This window comes from Amblyomma americanum, chromosome 1, assembly GCF_052857255.1.
Source record: "Amblyomma americanum isolate KBUSLIRL-KWMA chromosome 1, ASM5285725v1, whole genome shotgun sequence".
Lineage (NCBI taxonomy): Eukaryota > Metazoa > Arthropoda > Arachnida > Ixodida > Ixodidae > Amblyomma > Amblyomma americanum.
Window position 1 is genome coordinate 253,151,760 of NC_135497.1, and position 20,440 is coordinate 253,172,199.

General features: G+C 45.9%; 1 protein-coding gene and 1 pseudogene across 10 annotated transcripts in view; one reads left to right on the forward strand and one right to left on the reverse strand.

The window, feature by feature from the left end:
* The window catches only part of LOC144114939 (uncharacterized), a 145,920-nt gene that overhangs the window by 72,315 nt on the left and 53,165 nt on the right, over positions 1–20,440 (forward strand). For 5 of the 10 annotated variants that reach the window (XM_077648972.1, XM_077648970.1, XM_077648968.1 and 2 more), the window contains exons 20-21: positions 10,738–10,848; positions 11,006–11,089. The exons of 1 other annotated variant lie outside the window; for it this stretch is intronic. In XM_077648972.1, the coding sequence (XP_077505098.1) occupies positions 10,738–10,848; positions 11,006–11,089 (195 nt within the window). The remainder of the gene's footprint in view (positions 1–10,737; positions 10,849–11,005; positions 11,090–20,440) is intronic. 4 more of the 10 variants (XM_077648976.1, XM_077648975.1, XM_077648973.1 and 1 more) reach the window with 1 other exon arrangement.
* Positions 16,451–17,833, reverse strand: LOC144114942 (uncharacterized; annotated as a pseudogene).

Here is a 20,440-nt window from a genome sequence, read left to right on the forward strand (position 1 = left end):
CCGGTGTCTCATGGGCCTCGTTTGCCTTGTTTGCGTGTTGCACCGTGCTCTTTGTGCCGCTTCGCCATGGGACGCTACGCAAGCTACACAGCTGCTTTTAAGCTAAAAGCTAATGAGTATGCGTTGGAACATGGCAACCACACCGCCAGCAGACACTTCGGTGTCAACCAGTTTTGCGTCCGGTATTGGAGACGGCAGCACGACGAACTCAAGACGACTGGTAAGACGCACCGGGCCTTCCGTGGACCGAAGACTGGGAAATTTCCTGCCGTCGAATCCTCTTTACTGGAATATATCAAGGCTCGACGAGCAGATGGGTGTGCTGTGTCGGAACCAGGCGCTCGTAATCGCAAGAAAGGAGGGCATCCCGGTGCAAGACTTCCGCGCTAGTAACGGGTGGGCCACATGATTTATGTGGCGCAATGGACTCCCGCTCAGGAGGCGAACGACGCTTTGCCAGCGCCTGCCCGCAGCCTATGAAGAGAAAATAGTGGACTTCTATCGATTCGTTATCAGGATCCGGCAGGAGAAAAACTTCTTGCTCTCCCAGATAGGGAACGCGGACCACTCCGCTGAATTTCGATATGCCCAGCAGCAGGACAGTCTAACAGACAGGCGCTCGGACTGTGCACGTCAGGACTACAGGTGCCGAAAAACAGAGGTGCATGGTCATGCTAGGCGTGACGGTGGATGGGCGGAAGCTCCCACCGTACGTAATTTTCAAGCGCGGAAGACCCTCCCGAAAGGAAAGCTCCCCCCTGGTATACACGTGCGCGTCCAAGAAAAGGGGTGGATGACCGCAGACCTTATGGTGAACTGGGTGAAGACTGTGTGGGGGCGGCGACCGGGAGCGCTTTTTTTTCCGTCGCTCCTCGTGCTTGATAGCTTTCGGGGCCATCTTCAGGAGTCTGTTCGGGCGAAGTTCGTGGAACTGCGTACGGACCTGGCTGTTATACCCAGCGGCCTCACATCAATGCTACAGCCTCTTGATGTATCTTTGAACAAGCCATTTAAAGATAACGTCCGGAGGCTGTATGCAGAATGGATGGCCGAAGGTGAACATGCTCTGACGCCGGGCGGCAAGATCAAAAGACCGTCCGTGGAGCTGCTGTGCAGCTGGGTATCAGAGGCATGGGGGATGATTGATGTAAACATGGTGGCCAGAAGCTTCAAGAAAACAGGAATTTCGAACGCCCCGGATGCGACCGAGGACCACCTGGTGTGGGACGACGAAGGAGCATCGGAAGATGAAGAAACCATCGATTCCAGTGTCGACACGGACTCTGATGAAGAGTAGAATTGCCTGCAGGACGTACGCAACGCGAGTAGTGATGGGCAGGGGTTGCGCGCGGCAAATAAAGTGCTTTAGCAGCTTGAGCCTACGTTCACCCTGTACTTTCATAACGAAGGTAAGTTACGCTTGAAAGTAATGTTTTCTTTATATTTACAATTGCGGACTTGACAATCCTGATCTTGCACCCATTCATCTTTGCATTTAACACTCCGAAACATTTGCTTGAAAATTTTCCCCGCATAATTATCGCACCCCCAAACTTCGCATTGATTTTCAGGGAAAAAAAGTGCGAGGATTACGCGAGTAAATACAGTACTTTTTTTTTTTTTACTGACTGCTGCTGTTATCCAAAGAATTCTATACAAGGTACAGTAGGATCTCGGTGATATGAACACTGTTGACATGAATTTCGCGATGATACGAGTTCGTAAAATTCCCCAGCCGGAGTGCATTGTGCACAGCGTGCGGAATTCCAGATGTTCCGATCTCTCTGCCGCACCACATCGGATGATACGAACATGCGAGCTGCGACCGCACCCTTGAGCTCTAGGCACGGCCCTCACATCACCGAAATCGCAATAGCTAATCGTGCAGTACACACCGCGAGTAAGCGGCAGTGCGCGGCCCTCACATCGCCAAAATCGTGATCGCAAATCGTTCGGTACGCAGCGCGAGCAGTGAGTGGCGGTGCGCAGCTCTCACATCGCCGAAATCGTGATATCTAATCGTGGCACTGCGAACAGTGAGCGATGGTGTTTGGCCCTCGCATCGCCGAGCAGTGAGCAATGGTGCGTGGCCCTCACATCGCTGAAATCGCAATCGCTAATCGTTAAGTACGCACCGCGAGCAGTGAGCGGCGGTTGCACGATCGCTAATGATGTGGTACGCACCTCGAGTAGCGTGGCCGCATGGCCATGAATGAATCTAGTCAGCCCTAAACAGATCTGTGTGCATGCTTTTTCTATGATTCTGTTTAAGAATTTTGCTTGGATGACGCGAATTTTTACGCGAACCCGTAAGATTCGTATTCTACCGAGATTCTACTGTATTCAAATGCAAACTGGGTCTATAGTTAAACTTCGATATAATCAAAAAAGGTCGTGATTTTTCGTTATGTGCAGCTTTTGCGAGAAGACTCTCAAGAACAATGCAGAATGGAGACTACAGTAAGAAATTATTATAGGTGAAATTGCCTTGAAAATGGTTGCAGAGAACCCCATTACTCGATGTCAGAAATGCTGAGAAACCTTTTTGCAATTGCGCTGATAGCATGACTGTGGCAGCAACCGCCACCACCTCTGCCACGTTTTGCGCAATGCCGATGTGACTGAAGTGGGGAGAGGTGATATGGAGACACTGCGCCTGAGCTAGTGCCGGCAGTGGAGGCACCTGCTTCTTCCTGCATGTTCCCTTGTCGGTCTGCCCGCCACTGTTGTCCCAGGAAACGGAGTGTTAGCCGACTTACACTGCTGTGCCTGCTTCCGATGCGCAAGAGCTACCGGTGCTGGAATTGTGCGTGCAACCACTCGTTGGCTATGGGCACACACTGCTCGTCTTGTGTCATTTTTTGCTATGTCCTATTATTTTTTGCCGCTTTTGAGTGAACTGTTGTATTGCCAAGTGTTATGGCGTTCCAAAATTGAAAGCACGGCGCGTTGTGTCAACTGCAGTCACTCATGATTGCAGACGTTCCTCTCATGTCATTTCGTGCTTTATCATCACGGAAACTTTTCTGCCAAATTTCGTAACTCTGCACAAGGCAACAGATAGTCAGTGTAGCAAATTCGTTACATCAAGGTCAACCGCTGCAACACCTTTGTCACTTGGAAGTTTCGTATGCACTCTCTTCATTAGGGGAGGCGTTGGGGATTTGAGAAACTTCATTATATACAGGAATACTCTGTATCAAGGTTCGTTACATGCAAGTTGAACTATCTATTTCTACCACATGATGCCCCCTCCACTTATTGAACGCTTGGTAGAACTTACAGGTATAGATAGCAAATTGTGCTGATAGGTGAAAAGAAAGTTGTTTTTTTTAATACCGTATATACTCTTGTAAGGGCGGCACTTTTTCTCGCATTATGACAGCTTGCGGACCTTACACAGCACCGCCATTTTTCTGTAAATTTTTTCAGACTACAGTGCAGCCCCAATTACTCGGTTCTCATTTTATGAGGCGACACGCATTTTTGTGCCAACTTTATCGCAACCTCTGCGAATCCTTCAAATTCATAATGCGTTGAAAGTATGGATGATACGACATGCACCCGGTAGCGTGAAAACAGGTTGCTAGATCAGCTTACTGGTGCTTGGCTGTCAGTAATGAGTAATGACTGCTTTGCAGACTGTTCTGAGTGGCACTCCACATGTGCAACCCATGGCCGTCGGTGTGAGGTGTCCCTCACCTGTCTTGCTTTTCTGCATGCTTCATTCGACTGCCTCGCGTAAATCAATTATGTTCATTATAATGCGACGTTATTGTGTGATATGAAACAGGCGACACATTTATACCTTTGATGATAACGTGGTACTAGATTCCAAGCACGATTGCTGCAGTTTCTATGCAAAGCATGCAAGGCCTAGCGACACCGTGCCAACAGCACGCTACTGTGGCGCATATTTTCCAGGGCCAGAGCTTGGCCGGAAGCGCTTGGCAAAAAAACGTTCTGCTAGTGTGGGTGCACCCATGTCTGGCTTTTGTGCAGGAGACAGTGAGGAATAAAACTCTGCACTTGAAAACGGACGATGGTTGGTGATTTGGGCTTGTTGATTCATTAAAGAAGAGGAAATTTGCAGCGCAAAGAAATGCACGGATGACAGAAGAAACTGGGCCTGTGCTTGTGTTTCTTCTGTCGTCCGTGGGTTTCTTTGTGCTGCAGGTTTCCTCTTATGCAATGAAAAAATTTCCTTGAGTCATATGTGCTCAGTGATATCAAACATATAGCCCATCTTATTTAAATAGGCCGTTCAAGTCCAAGCGAATCATTTTCAGAAATACAGTAAAACATCGATCATATGTTCACGGTTCATATGATTTCCTGGTTCATCGGCCGGGTATGCTCTAAATGATTCAACGAGTTCTTATCGTATATGTTTCGTGACCAACCGCATATGTGCACAAACATTCAAATGGGCCGAACATGGAGGTAAGCGACATGGAGTTTGAATGCAACAGCAGTCACCTGCCACAGTGGCTTCTTTGCAGTGCAAAGAGGCAAAGCAAAAAAAAAAATGCACTACCATACTTGCCAACTCTTGTGAAAATTCCGTAATATGTACGAATTTGGACTGGTATTATGAGTTGATGAATATTGCCCCAAATTTTACAGAAAATAAATTTTATTTGCGAAAAACCCCTGAAAACAAAAAAACGCCGTTGACAGTGGTACTTGCGCCATCCGATAGAAGAGGACTGCCCGCTCCACACAAGTTGAGGTGGAGAATGGAGCCTCGCCTGCAGAACTGAACTTGTGCAGTAAAACACTGTTAATTCGACTCGACTATATAAATGCTTATTCCTATTTCTCGACACCAGTTCAGATAATCCGGACTGCCGCCATAGTCCCAACAAACGCTCTTGCACTGTTTATTTGGATGCCCAGGTGCTGGCATCTGTCAATTTGGACAGACTCCTGAAGTGGTGCCGTGTTGTGGTATGACCTGCTCGACAAACCGATGACCCATATATTCGTCCCCAGGCTTGAACTGCATGCTGCATAGCTTCCGGTGCTCCTCTGACATGTGCAATAGCAGGTGTGTTGACAAAAGCAGGCCCTCGCTGATAGGCTTGGTGATAAAGTGTCTGGCCGCATAGTTTTGTTTTTGGAGTTTCGCGGCCAACTGAGAGCAGTGGCAGCTATGGGCTGCGCTTGTTAAGGGGGGACACTACCCTGAAGAGCGAAATTTTGAACCGCACGCTCGATTTAATTGCAACTTGCCGGGCTGGTTGATATCACTGCTGGGACCATATCATTAAAGTAATACATTTTACTAAAAAAAAACTGGAAATGAGAAAAAAAGGATTCAAAGATTGAAAATCACCTCACTGTATTTCCAAAGCTCCAATGTTCAGGAAAACACCCCAGCATCATATGTAGGTCCTTCTTCAACTCTATGCTGCTGAGCAGCAGTGGCTTCAAGTTCGCGCTTTCTTCTGGCCACCTTTGAGCTCTGAAGTGCTCTTGCTCGCGCCCGCACCTCACGGTTTGGTGTTCTCCACTATGACCTTGATAGTGTGCGTGACACTGAAATGTCCAACTTGTCTGACTCTTTTGAATCCCTTCGGTTCTTCATTGAAGTGTTGAACAGCTTGTGCTGCAGCTGCCTCGACAGTTCTGAGAGAGGCAAACTCTGTCTTTGGACGTTGCTTCCACATCGAGTTGAACGGGTCCACCTCAATCGCAGCACCGAGCCCAAAGTGGGAAGTGTGGCCTCATTTGTGCCAGGTTCGGTCATAGCTGACACAAACATCGGCTACCTTTTTTCTTTTCTAAAGGCTTGCGCAGCATCCTGCATGGCGTCGCGCACAGCGTCCATCGCGTCTCCATGCATCTTTCCTCCTAGGAGCTGGGGAAAGCTGCCAAGCCACAATGTTTTCAAGGTGTGAAGACACTTAGTGTCGGCTGCGTGTCTAATAGAAAGTCGTGGATGTCGTCAGATTTATTCAGATTGGTTGGTGAAGCTGGATCGAAAATTTGCGCCGTCCGATTGGAAAGTGCTGTTCCTTGTTGACCAGTGCAGTGCGCGCATGAATGTACCGACCTTGCCTGCTATATGCCTTGCATTCGTGCCTGTGAATACCATGTCTGTCCTGCAGCCCATAGACCACGGTATAATAAAAAATGTAAAGGTCCTCTACAGGAAGCACCTTCTTGAGCACATGATTTTCTGCATGGACAACTCCTCACAGTACGAGGCGAGTTTGCTTAGTGCCATTCACATGCTAGTGCGAGCATGGGATCCCGTCAGAAAATTCAATTACCAACTGCTTCAGGTTTTGCGGCTTTGTGACACCTGCTTCGGAAGATCCCTCTCCTTGTACTACATTTCGGGAAGCACAAACAGGCAAGCTCGACGGCACCGATTTTGGCGCTGCTCTGGGTGACGTTCACTTCGAAGACTTTGTCGCTGTGGACAGTGAAGTCAAAACTTGCAAAGCTCTTACGGGCGGCGAAATTCTGCAGATCGTTCGGGCCAGCGAATCTCTTGACGAGAGTGACGTGGACGACGACACCGAAGACGAGCTGCAATCAAGGGCTGCCGATTCAGCGATGGGCTTCGCTGTTGTGGAGCAGTTTTTCGTTGCAGAAAGTAACAGCGGAAGCGTGGCGGAAGCGTTATCTGTAGCCTGCAAAACATGGTTTCTGCTGCATGATTCACTAAGCAGCAGCAGAGAAAGGTGCTGGACTTTCTTGTGAGCTGGCATGATTTCACTGCCAATAAAGAGAATTTTTCTGTACCTCGTGCTTAATTGGAAGTTGAACTGGAAATTTTTTTTGGTGTCCTCATGAACTTCATATTCACGGGGGTCGACTGTCCGTGCAAATGTGCCTTATACATAGCGCATTATGGCATTATTTAGTTTTTTTCAGACAGTGCCCAATCTCCGTGTATTTTGTGCAACCCGTTTTTGAACCCTTAATTCTAGGAAATAAAGTGTGCAAATTACACGAGAAGTATGGTACCATTTTATTTTTTCAAAGATATCAATTCATTGTAACATCTCTTCCTTCTGTTTTCTTGAATGATATACTACTACTGTTGACTAATTGAATTTGATTTGCAGTAAAAATATTCATATGTGATTTGCTACTGTTGAGTCATTTTTATTTAACGTCCTTTCTTGAGAGTGGCAGCAAAAGGTGACATTGTGTCAACCCGTCTTGATGTAAAACAGTTTTGTGTCACTGGGAATTTTACAGAAGTACTCGGAGAAAGCCTGGGAGACTCTGGGAATTTGGTAACAATTTCGTAGACACCCTGATCTTGCTCCTAGCTTTTTGCCTTAATTTCTTCATTGCCCAGGTGAGGTCCACGGCGCTTCACTTCATTCTGACAGCAGACACAAGTGGAGGGGTACAGTAGCAGTGCTTTTGCACTTAAAAAGAGGGGAGGGGGGAAACGTTCAGTTCACTGGGCAGTAAAGAGCAGCGGCAAGATGCACATGCGAGTGCTTTTGCCACACTTGTGCCACGCATGTTTAACTATAGCCTCTTAAATGACATTGTAGCTGGAGAAGACTGACTGTGTTCACGGAACGCTTTGGTTTACTTATGAAATCAACCCTCCTTTTCTTGTTATAATTCACGCAAATCTGGTACCTCTGCGTCATACATCAGGTGCAACGCTGTGAAAGGTACGGAAGTAGTCCGGATGGGAAAATAAAGGGAGGCATGTTACTCCATGCTTGTTCTGTGCCCGAGTGGTCTGTGGCACGAGAAAGTGACAGCGTGTTGTCAGCAATAACAGTGCATTTAATCAGGATCATAACGTATGTGCCATTTGGTAAGCCTGCAGGGGAAGCATTTACTATGTTTCACTCATCACAAATAACGCACTACTTTTTGGACGGATGCAGGCAGCGCAGAGAAGAGCGCTAGCTTTGACAGCATTGCACATGTTTGAAACTGAGTATAGACGATGAAATCGAAAATGTGACAGTGTAAAATGTGATAACTGGAAATAAATCATTGGCACATAATGTGATTGAAAGTGTTTCTAAGGGTTTTTCTAAACCAGCATTGTGTTCATTTCTGGAAAGCATCTCGAGAGCTATGCCATCACCAACTACTGAAATAGAAAAGATCTTTGCTCGTCTCACTTAAGGGGGAAGAGGGTCTTAGAAATAAATTTTTATTAATGAAGTCACCATTATGAAATCTCCAGGGAACATCTATTTTTGCATGGTGATTCCAAATATGAATTTTAATTTCATGTTCAACGAGTCCTTGTGCACTTATGCAATATGTTACGAAATTTTTACCTAGATGGATTACCCACATCATGAGAATCTGTCTGCCATTGGCTAGACTGCCTGCGGGTGGCATCTACTGCTTCGTTCTCGAGTTGCCATCTGTAGGGGCTTAATAATTTTCTCGAGGATTTTGCTGAAGAAAACGCATACGATCACTGACCGATTTTTCGGACTCGGCGGGACCCGGAAAATGGGCCGAATAATCTGTGAACTTCGAAAAAAAAAAAACCTTTCTGCAAAAAATCACCGTTCCCCATGTTCTGCCTCCGAGCGATATTAGACTGCATGTGAGTCATGTGTTTGTCATCTCCACGCCCTCTCATGTCACTCTACCAGACAGTGCGACGCGGCCGCAAGTGATGCTGCAAACAGGTTGCATTGGGGCAACGATGCTCACGAAGACGGACAACCGAGTGGTAACCCACGGGAAGACTCGAGCGGAAGCCAGTGCCTCCAAATGCACTCACTCCCTTCTTCCACCCCCTCTGCCACATTTGCTGCCCCGCACCGCAGGTGGCATTGTCCAAGCCGCAGTGGATGCTGTAGCTGTCCTGCTGTCCCATTGCACCGTTTTAAATGAAACTGCACGCTTTTTGTAGGCCATCTCGATGGCAACAGAAAGCGTCCCATTGTCTCAAATGGCAACGATGCAGTACAAATAGCCAAGTGTATCCAAGCCAGTCCGTCCGATTCACTCCGTCAACGACCGCTGATTCCGTTTAAATCCAAGATGGCAGCTTTTTCACGGTGGCGGGAAAAGAGTTGGTTGCGACAGCGATGCCAGCGCGTTTATAATAGGTCTAAATAATGAACTTTCTGTTGAATAACAAAAAAAAATTGAAAAATTGATCTTTTAGAACCTATCAAGTCCGAAATATCAGTCGTGAAAATATACATGTTCCTATCAGTTACGTCATGTGAGGCACGAAAAAAAAACTTTATTCGCCACAACACTTCAACCCGTCTGTATCATTAGCTGCAATGGCAACAATCGGTGTATCAGCAATTATATTGCTGTTTCCTAAAGACCAACTACACATCGCAACCATTGTTTGGTTGACTAAACCAAAAAAGGCTCAAGAAGAAATTCAATTACAAATTATGTAGCAGTCGTAGGTGAGTATTAGTGATTCATGTCAATGCATCATTTGAAATAAACATGCAAGCAAAAATTTGGTGGCTAAATTTGGTGTCTATAGTCCTTTAAGTTCACTTTAAGAGTATGATGCTAGTGACCCAGCGTTCCTGTAATGTAGTTCGCCTGCTGCTGCGCAGGTTGAGATGCTCATACGGGCCTCCATTTATTTCGCTGAATAAATGTTCCGTAGTGGTGTAGAGGTAGCATGCCTCGCCTCCGACCCAAAAGACAGAGGCTCGATTCTGCTAGCTTTTTTCTTTCAGCTACGCAGCTTTTCTGCGTCGCAACCCTCTCGACCAATCAGGGTTTTCCAGTCACGCTGACACTAGGTTTTTCGACAAATAGGACCTTTACCTCATTGCGTACCCTTTACTTCCTCCCGGCATGTCCAACGTTGTAGTTCTCTGTGATGGCATGACGGCACATGTGTGGCTCGAAGCAATAAACACGCAATGATGCTATCACGGTGCCAGCGGGGAGAGGCAAATTGGAATAAAAGGCAATAAAATAGCGTCCTCACGTGCTGCCCGGCCGACTAGTGTTCATATGGGAAAGTGACCGCTTGCACATGCAAGCTGGGTAAACGACGTTAATTTTAATGCGTAAACGACTTCAGTTTTTACACATGAGGCTCAAGTCGGCCCTCCAAATATGCTCTCTTCAAATATTAACTCTTCAGCTTGCGATCGCGCCTAAAGTCCTTATCGAAGATGTGTTCCATGTACATTCACATATGGAAAGTGAAATAGCACACCAGTTTCACTTTACTACACCCATGTTTTTACAGGGTTTTATTTTTTACAATTGGAATTTTATTCAAAATCAGTTAAATGGTTTTGGTGGTGATGTTGGGTGGATTTTTGTAATGGTGTTTTTGAGAGGTCAAGTACTAGTTTGTAATCGGAGAAGCCCATGTAACCAGAGTATGCTGCATATGTGCTTCCACGTCTGAGCCTTGACCTTTGTGCAGAATTGACTTAGTTGAAATGTTTGTTAGCATTCTCTAGAATTTCATCTGTGCCTGTCACCAGAAATTTCTATTTTTCCTGCAGTCAGCTGAATCCAATGAATTAGGTAGGTGGCTATGCCCTATTTTGGCTAGCCTCCTAATTTTGTAGTGTTGGGAAAAGTCCATTGCTAAGTGACTATTGAATGTAATGATGACTTCTACAGTTGCAAGAATGCAGATATATTGAGGGCTTTCGCTTTGTATAGTTTAATGTAAAAGATTATGCAGTTACTCTGCAGAGCTGCTTGAAACAAATGTTATATGCTTCGGCTTTTTTTTTAGTCCTGTGGTAGACAAGTGCGTCTTTGTTTTGCTTTTAGGCTGTGGTCGTGGACTCCAGCAAGCCTATGGGCACTGTCATATTTGAAAACAAAAACTTCAAAGCAGAAAATGCAGCTCTGGACAAGTTCGAGTCGCAAACCAAGTCACAGGTAGTGGAGCCATTTTGTTTTTGTTTCTCATTATAGGATTACTAGATCTGATTAGCTTATGATTTTGGAGAGTGATGGTAACAGCCTTCCACCGTTACGTTGATGGCATCTGTGTGCTGCCTCAGAAGTCTGCAGTGTGTTGCTGTTCTTTGTGCAGGAACCAGGCAGTACAAATGCTCCTATGCTGGCGCCTGTTGCATCTAAGGCATCCAGCGACACTGTGGAGGCTAGCAAGCCCAAGGTGTGTTGTGCGTGCAGTACCTGGTTACTTCATTTTATTTCCAACTAGGGGCATTTACTAGTAATGTCATGCCCTTGCTCCTTATCATGGGCGCATCTGTCGAGCTTGTCGTTGCCTCACACAGCACGTGATGGACGGTGGGTAGCAAGGGCTGGTCATTGTCTTGTGTGCGCGGTAGTGCTGGATTGGCTAATGGGATGGGTCATGACGTGATGCGTGGTGGCTCCATACATTTTAATATTGGGGAAGTGAGGTGTGGTGTGATCAAGCTTAGTGCAGGTATTACGTAAGCATGAGTCTGGCTAAAATACAGCCTAATTTATCGTGTACAAGAGGAGCATGGGGAAATGGCAGAATTGATGATGGTAATGATTGTGGATTTTTATGGTGCAAGGGCATCAATGTCCAAAGAGCGCCATGATTCAAGGTGTTTTCGACTACTCAAGATGAGGTCAAACACTCATTTTCCAAGCAGAATGCATATGTCAAGCTGGTTTACCGCAGCAAGCAGATTTTTTTTAAGTTCATGGATTTCTAGTTTTAATTGTTCAGACTTCAGGTCCTGCCGAGTCTTCAAAATCTGTCTGCAACTATTTTGTCTTAAGAGGCACGATAACAGTCCTGTGGAGTCTTGTTTAATTTGAACCGATGCCTCGGGCCCACCAACATTAAATTTACTTCAGTGAGAGAAAGGGGCCTATTATTCGAACACATGAGCATAGACTACAGCAGATCATTGCCGATGAAATAAAATGTGTTAGTCTTATCATTACCAGATGTTCGTTCTAACAGGAGTGCTCCCCCCCCCCTGAAAAGGTAGTATCGACATGCTTTGTCAATGTAGGTGCGTCTGAAGCGATAACACGCGGGCACGAGGAGTGCATAGTCGCGAAGCACAAAGACATGCCGAAACTCATTTGGCTGCGTTTCGTTTTCTGAGCTTCACTGTCTTTCCCGTAACGATTGCGGCTGTCAGCTGCACTTCAGCGAGTTGAGCCCAGTTGTGCACCGGTTTGGACTCTTTGTTGGTGCTTCGCTGGGGTTTTTTTTTTCGTTTCTTCTTAGAAGGCATCTCACCATTTGGGTGCAAACTTGTGTTCCCCTCGCTTCTGTCTACGTAGTCTTATGCGTCTCTAATGTGCGCTAGTCATAAGCTGCTTGTTGTGTGGTGAAGCCTTCTTACTTGGACACTGCCACTCAGACTGGCAAAAATTTGAGGTCTATGTTGTGCAGCAACAAAAGATTGCAACTGTAGAATCACTTTAGTTTTAACAGTGTCATTCTAAATGTTAAGACTTTTGCTAATATGCTTAAAAATAGACCAACATTTCTCTCAAATGAAACTTAGTAGTTTTTTACCTGGTTGCTTTCTTGTGCATAGAAAAATTATTCAAATCACACCACTGCATCATGAGACACTGTGAGCAACAGTTGCATATCATTGTTACAAAAAAAAACACTAGAAAACGAGCAAGGAAGTTTCATAACGTGGTCTCGATTCATATCTGGAAAATTGAGGCATACAGTCAAGTTCATCTGGTATAACCCTAGAGGCATATAACCGCTATCGTTATTCCTGACCTTACAACCACAGATCATGGTTTTCTTTTATGCTGCTGCCTATTTATTGCTCGTTTACCAGTGTTGCGGGCCCCAGCTTGAAATTGGTGGGTGTACACGCGGATGTTTTCAAAATGGTGATGTCTGGGAGTGGTGGGACCTTCAAGCTAGCCAATGAGAAGGGCTGGATTTCTCATGTGACACCAGGCAGCCAATCGCGAGGCCGCATCACAGTTTTGCTTTTGCCGTTTTTCTAAGCTTCTATGCGGCACACATAGTTCTGCATGGGTGCGAAGAACTGATCATTAAAGCAAGACCAAAGATTGCATATTAGCAGCTGGTTTTGGGATTCGAAGGCACAGAAAATGGGAGTATTTTGATGCATTTTCGCGAGGTCCTGCGCTATGACCGCACATTGATCTGGAAATTTCTAGAAAATTGCATGAGTTTCGGCCACCAAAATTAACTTGTCACTTGTAAAGAACCTCGCGAATCTGAATATGACGAAATTGAAAATTGGTTTTTCAAGGTTTTTTTTTTCAACCCTAAAGACCCGGGTCTCCGCTTAAGATACACAGATAGCATCCACCGAAGCGTGTTTCTTAGTTCATTAGGTGGAAAATTAGTTGTTTTATTCGGTCTACTTGACACACCTTCCACTTCACTGCAGCTCCATAGGTTAGCAAGATTTATTGCAGAAGCTTTTTGGCACTCAATCACTAGAAAAATACAGTCGCCCATTGGTAGGTTGAACTCTCAAAAGGGGAGAAATATTTAGAAAAATTGGGTTTCAATATAAATGAAGTACTGAACGTTTAAGTATTCTGATCGTGAATTATAAAATTTGACGCTGCAGGGCCATTCAGTTCAAAACAGTGACAACCTGTCTTTTTCAGTAAGGGCATCAAGATTATCAAGAAGATCTTTAAATTCTGTTTTGCTGGCAGTAAATTGAGGATCGAAGGAATCAATTTTTACAGAGAACAATACAGTAGAACCTCGATTCTGTTACATTTAGGGGGCCATGCAATGCAATCTTATAATCCAGGCGTCATATAATTGGAAATCACAAGTGGCGCAGTCATGCAAAATAAATGCATCTGCTACTCTGGCTATAAATGTTAACTAATTCTTTTGCCTACGCCTTTTAAAACGTACCCCGTTTTTTGTGCCGCAAGAATTGGTTCTGAGGTTGTGCAGCTAGGCCTTTCATAGAGGCAGGTTTAGACACGCACGTGCGTTCCTGTCACTGCGCTTTAAGTAAGCATTGCATGCGCCTTGAAAGAGTGGTCGACAGTGCACCAGAAATGATTCTTCAAAGGAGTTTTTGATGCATGTGGTATGACCATGGCAGTGACATGTCTTTTTGTTCACTCAATCTAGAACTGCTGTCGCTCCGTGGCAGCAGGCATCGATGTCGGTATTAGGCATTTGCATCGTAACGAGGGGGAAAAAAATTATGGGCTGTTCAGCGTGATTAGGCGAAATGCAAATTAGATGTGCTCGCACTTTGGTTTCCACTTCGGTTTTGGTTCGAGGGTGTTTACAAGGGGAGTGCAATAGCGGCGTGTTCTGGATCCAGTGCGCACTGGTGGAAGTTAAACAAGACGGTGACATCTAAAGCACAGCAAGGGAGACTGCAGATGTTCAGCTGCGGCAATGACGTGGTGGTCTGATGCAGTGGCCAACATTAGACCACGACGTCACTAGGCCACTTGCGACAATAGTGTTTTACGTAGGTGGCGAAGCCTGCTGGCAGGTTGCCCACAGCTTGGTGGACAGGTAGGGCACCTGCCAGTGGCTTCGTGCAGAAAGAACATCTGCGAAATCTGAGATTGAGTTTTTAGTGCTAGCGCACTAGCAGAGAGATCAACACGGTAAATGTGAGACTAGAATTGACCTATGCGGCAGGCTCCCTGCGGAGTGTGCGGCATGTATGGACCTCCGCTTGCTTGGTGCATTTAGGTCTAACGTGCTCTGCACTGAAGCTGCAGCAGAAAGCACTTTCGAGCTAGTCCACCCCTGACCATAGAAATGTCTAATCTTGTTATCACCGCAAAATAGTTCCATGTGGATATGAACTTCAAACGTAAAAATGGATTTTTAACGACTTAGGCAGCAAAGCGCGCACGGAAAAACAAGCCAGGTGGGAGTCGCCTTGCACAGGCAGCCGCTGGTTGTTGTTCGCGCGTGTGGAGTTGGCACAGCTATTATTAAATATAGTCGTGTGCTGGTTTGCGTCGTTGCGGGCACATTCCTTAGTCTTAGTCAGATTTTGAACACCTTGGGTTGATAACGTCTGGCAATTGCTCTGGCAGCCTCTCTCATTCCAGACTGTTCCTGCCGGTTGTTGTACTAAGCAGGCTATGGATAGTTTTCCATTGTATAATCAGCTGTTTTTAATGCCTTATTTCCATGGGAAATTCGCCAGGCCCACGCCAGTTCGTCATGAAATGCGGGTAGTGGCATGAAAGGGGACGTATAATTGGGGTTCCACTGCAATTAGATGGAGTTATCTTAGTGTCCCTTTGAAGTTCAAGGATTATGAAGAGGTAGGGGAGGGGGGAAGAAACTTGTATCCAGGAAAAATTTGAAGATTGGGAGGTTGGGTATAATGGGTTGGCAGTGAAAACCACTGTGAACTTAGACAAAGGGCAAAATTCATGCTTGTATAGTGGGAGGATAAGAGCAAGGTGAAAAAAAAGAAGGAAGAACGTACGTAAATAAAACGAAATTTAAGACCAAGAACCAACTGAAAGGGGACTTGTGCTGCACACAAACAGGAGGCAGAAGAGGGGCTGAAGCTTAGACATCGGCCTAAGTTTGGAATTTGCACTAATACGATGCTGTTCGTTGTTCCTTTTTTTTTTTGATGTGATCGATATACTTCAAAATTGATTTATCCCTAGTTCAACATACTTCAATTTGAATCAAAATTGAAGTATGTTTGGCGCCAATTTGCAGTAATTTAAATCGCGTAATTTGTTGACCCCGAGACTGCATATGCTACCGGGCGCCTGCTGCATTGGTCAGCAGACCAGGTCACACAATCCAGCAGTGACGCTTCCCGCTCATTGTATGCATGTGTCCGAAGATGTAATCAGTTAAAAATAATCTCGTATAATGTCTGTGTATTGCTTGGCCAAGATTATGATGATGTCATCTGTCACGACAGATTGAACTAGCGTTAGGAAGATGTCTGATTTACCCTTGTAGTGGTAGATGTTTCCACCATGGCTTCTTCCGAGATATACTTGAGTGCAGGCCTTCGGTCTTCTCGGCTGAGGCCTCCAGCTGTCAGGACCGAATGGGCTGGTTTTGCCTTTTGATTTATGTGCAGCTAAGTGAAGGAAATTGGTTTGTGAGGTGTCTAATTGGTAGTAGTTCTTGTGCTACAAGAATGTAATGGAGGCTACTATATAATCAGTGTTAAGCGATAATCATCATTGAGGCTCCAGTTTGATGCATAGCAGTTTTAATCATTAACTTCCTGATGTAGTTTCCTCTGCTGATAACAAATATGCAATTAGATTTTACATAGCTTATATAGATGTCAAGATATTTCAAGTGTCATGTTGGGCCACATTGCCCAAAATTATGGCAACTTGCAGTGGAAATATTGGCCTGTATGTTACATGTGCATGCTCTAGAAGGACCAGGGAATGCAACCATAGCACAGGCATAATTTTAGGTGAATCATCAAAAAAGTTTAGAAATTTCCAGTCTGAAAATGCAATTTTCTAGAACCAGATAAATTGATTGTAATTTATATTTATGCATAGAAATATGTATTTGTTTTAGTATGGTTGCACAAAGCATCTTATAAGCTTTCAAATGCAACAAAAATCATGCGAATTGGACCAGTAGATCTCAAGATATCAAGGGCAAGGGCTGTCAGTGTAGCGAAAAAATCCGTTTTGAGAAATCAAGAAAAGTTTGAGAGCCCAGTAACACTTTATTATGGCCAATAACAGCCATGAATCTGCAAGGGTTCATCCCTAGAATGCACCAGGCATGTAGCCAGAGTCTTTCAGTTGTGCTCTTTTTCATAGCGCTGCGGAACCTTTCTGCTTGTAGATGCTTTGCATCGGATGTTGCAAGCCGGCGCCGATCCTTCTCAGCTGACCTTTCAATAGCTGTAGTGCCATGATTTACGCTAAGCTGCTGCAAAATAGCTTTGGTGGCATACTCCTTGCCGGCATTGAATCTTGTTACTGCTTCGGCAACAGCTGACTACACTGCAAACAAAGGCGTGTTTGGTCTTGGGCACCAGGGACCAAATTACAGAGTGAAGACTCTCATTTGAGTTCTGCGTTTTCCCTCGTTGGCAGCGCTCAAGCAGCTTCCTATCGGAGAGGCGGACAAAAACAGGTTGCAGAGCATCTGCGACATACTTTGGCAAGTTATAGCGATGATTTGGGGGTGGCTCATTCTTTGCCAAAGCCTGGTTGTACTTGCACCAGGATTCCTGGCCTTGAGGGCAGAGACCATGGTTTGGCTCAGCATCCGTTGATGTAACATGGTGGTAAGTGGCAAGCACAGCTTTGTGCATCTTCTCGATATCACCCTGGTGTGTTTTCAAAGCCCATCCATAATACATGGTGAGCTTTGTAATGAGCTCGCCAGTCAGCTTTCCTTTGCCGCTGAGGCTTGGTCCGTTTTCTTTTTTTTTTTATGCACTAGGTTACGTAGTGCTGTCCCCATTCTCTTGCTGACGTGGTTGGTGCAGTCTTCTTTCTGTACCTGCACATATCCGTATACCTTTGCCTCTTGTAGATTGTTGAAGGCACGGCTGTCGCCATCACCGAGCATGGTGACATAGCGCAGCCCATACTTTTCAAGTGAGTGGCTGAAAAGAATCCTGGCTGCTTCAACTTCCATTTCACCTGGCTTGCTCGACGTGTTCTTCTGGCATTTGTGTTCCGCTTGCCATGCTTCAAATTCGGGATCGTCCTCCTTCGGACCACAATGGCATCCCAGGCAGAGATTTGACAAAACAACAAAATCTAGAACATAGCCCGTGAAGTGTTCTATTACTGTTCCAGCGCACACATGCGATGAATGGCCCCGTGTGAGCCACGTTCCATCGAACGACACAGCTATGTTTGCTGGGTGATCGAAGTTCAGGTTCTGGTAGGCAAGCTTCACCGCACCAGCACAGTCCCTCATCACTTGCGCGGCAGCGTTTAGCAGCAGGGTTCAGCTTGTCCTTCAAGTAACCTTGGTATGTTTTGCAGTGCATAGCCCGCCGGAAAATGTTGAGTGCGGCGAAAATGTTGTTTCATGCGGTCTGCCCGTTTCCGGTGCTTGCAGCTGCACGCGCGGCGAGAACGTTGACTTCGAAGCGCTTGCAGGTCGCGTTCGTGCCTACTCTAGGCGAGCTCCAAGTAGTTTTTACCTGCCCGCAGACTTCACAATTGAGCGAGAGCTTCACAGCAATCCCTAATTCCAGCTCTCCTTTTGAAATGTTCACGGAACCGCCGCACACTTTGCACTTCACACACTCGAGCAGCTCATTCATGGAGGTTAAGGCTAGCACCGTGAACGGTGTTCCCGACGCGGGCGCATCGTCGATTGTTGCTCCCAATAGAGATCGCTTTCGCCGAGTGCCTGAAACTGACGAAAGTTCATGCCGTGCCTCCGTCGCGTGACGCTCTAGCTCCGTTTTATCGGCGTCGGTCAGAAACGGTGTGTCTACACAGACTGCTCTCCTGGCTCCTTCGGTTGTCGCAGCATCTTCCAACGACGCCGCGGCAGGGCTCGTAGTGTCGGTGGTCTCCGATGCTGGTGCATCCGGCGACGTTTCGCGTGACTGCGACCGTGGCGGCCGTGATTGCGGTCGTTTTTTCTTTTTTCCAAATGCATGGGCAGTACGGAGCTTCCTTTTACCACCAGCCATCGTAGCGCGTCCGAAAAAGCTCTATCCAAAATGGCGAACGCGATGCCGTTTTCTTGTATCTTTTTAGCTGACGATTTCTCAACATCCAATTGGGAGGCGCGATTCAGGACACAAAAGCACCAATGCGGTACGAGTATTCTTTATTTTTTACTGGCTTCTTGCGCCGCTGTTGCCAGATGCACAGACTGTTTTCTACCGAAAACGGATAGCTGGGAGACCAAAATGGTTGTGCTCCGCGGCACGGTTCTTGCGTGGTACGCGTTGGAATTTGACCGTGTTTTGAGTTGTTCTCGCGAGAAAAACTTCCACACAGATGACATTGAAGAGCAATAAATCGATAAATACTTCATAGAGAGTTGTAATATTTTATGTATGGGTTCTTGAGAACGTCTAGATTCGGAAAAAAAATCATTTGAGAAGTCGATTTTTTTTTGTCATTTCTCGGCCGCAAACCCCCGTGTCTCCCCTTAAGAGTGGAGCACAACAGCGTGTTGCAGCACTGCAAAGGAGTCCACATAATGCCATTGCCCGTTGGACGCAACGCCGTGCCCATTGGACAAATCGCTTGGGGTCTCTAGGAGGCCTCTCAATACAGTCCACCCGCCACTCGAAGAGATCACCAGCAGGCTACCGTGAGGGAAGGGAGGAAGTTTGTATTGAAAGATAAGAAAAAAAGAGAGGCAGTAATGGAGGTCTGCGTTTCCATAGGAGTCTCATTTGTTTTACCACAAAACACAGACTCGTACATCACAGGTGCTCGGGTGGTACGAGTTCCATGACATTAATGGTTGACACCAGCACCAAAAAATGACGCACCCAGGTCCAGTCACCGCTGCCTGCTCATCAGAAGCCCGAAGAGGTCGCAAAGGGTTGCACCCACACTGCCGCCCGCAGGGGGCATCAGCCGTGTTATCACCGGGCTTCGCGTTCGGACCAGTTGATGACTTCAAAGGTTTCGTCTGCCGATCCTCTAAATTCAAATTCACAACCCCTGTGCGATGTCAGTGCACGTTAAATAACCCCAGGCCGCCGAACTTATCGAAGCCCTCCACTATGGCGTCGCTCACAGCCTGGGCCGCTTTGGAATGTAGAACTCCATAAACGCAAACTGAACACTGTCATAGCACCACCTATCGTACCTCAGCGCAAGCTGTTTGCATTTACTTTCACCTCTACAAATTAGGTGGCGCTGTTCTCCAGAGCTCATGGGCTAGGTGGCTTGAGCCACCTCCCGGTTTAAAGGGTTCAGCCTTATTCATCCATCCATCAATGGCAGTCAATTGAAATGCTTTATAGTGTATCGCATACTCATGTGTACATCAATACACAAAGAGTCATCATGAAGTCAGACCGCAACGCATTCACTAGGTCCACTATTTATTCAGTTCGAACCAATGAGCCTTCGTAGCATGTGAACTGGCAATAAAGACAAAAAGCCTTCATAGCATGTTCTGCGTGTGCTTGCTTCGAATTCTGAAAGACCTTGATTCGATTCCTCTTAAGGGGGGACGAGGGTCTTAAAACTAATTTTTTTATTTATGGCTAGAATCTTATGAAATTTTGCACACAGATGCGTTTTTCTCTTCCGATTCCAAAAATGTAATCATAATTGAGCTGGTGGTCTTAGATCAAAAGTTACCATACAAAGTCTACAGTGTAATTAGGTAATTTCTTATGGAGTATTAATGAACTTTCCCATTGAATTTTGTTGCTTTTAATTACATGAATTAATAGCCAGAGAGTTCCCATACCTGATGACATTCTTCGTTTTTCTCTAAAGGCATGTCATCCTGATATATTATGTCAAGAGTAAAAGGTCGCAGTATTTGACACTCCAACTCGTTAAAATAATCGTAAACTGCCATTTATGCGTGGTCTAAACAAAAAAAGTA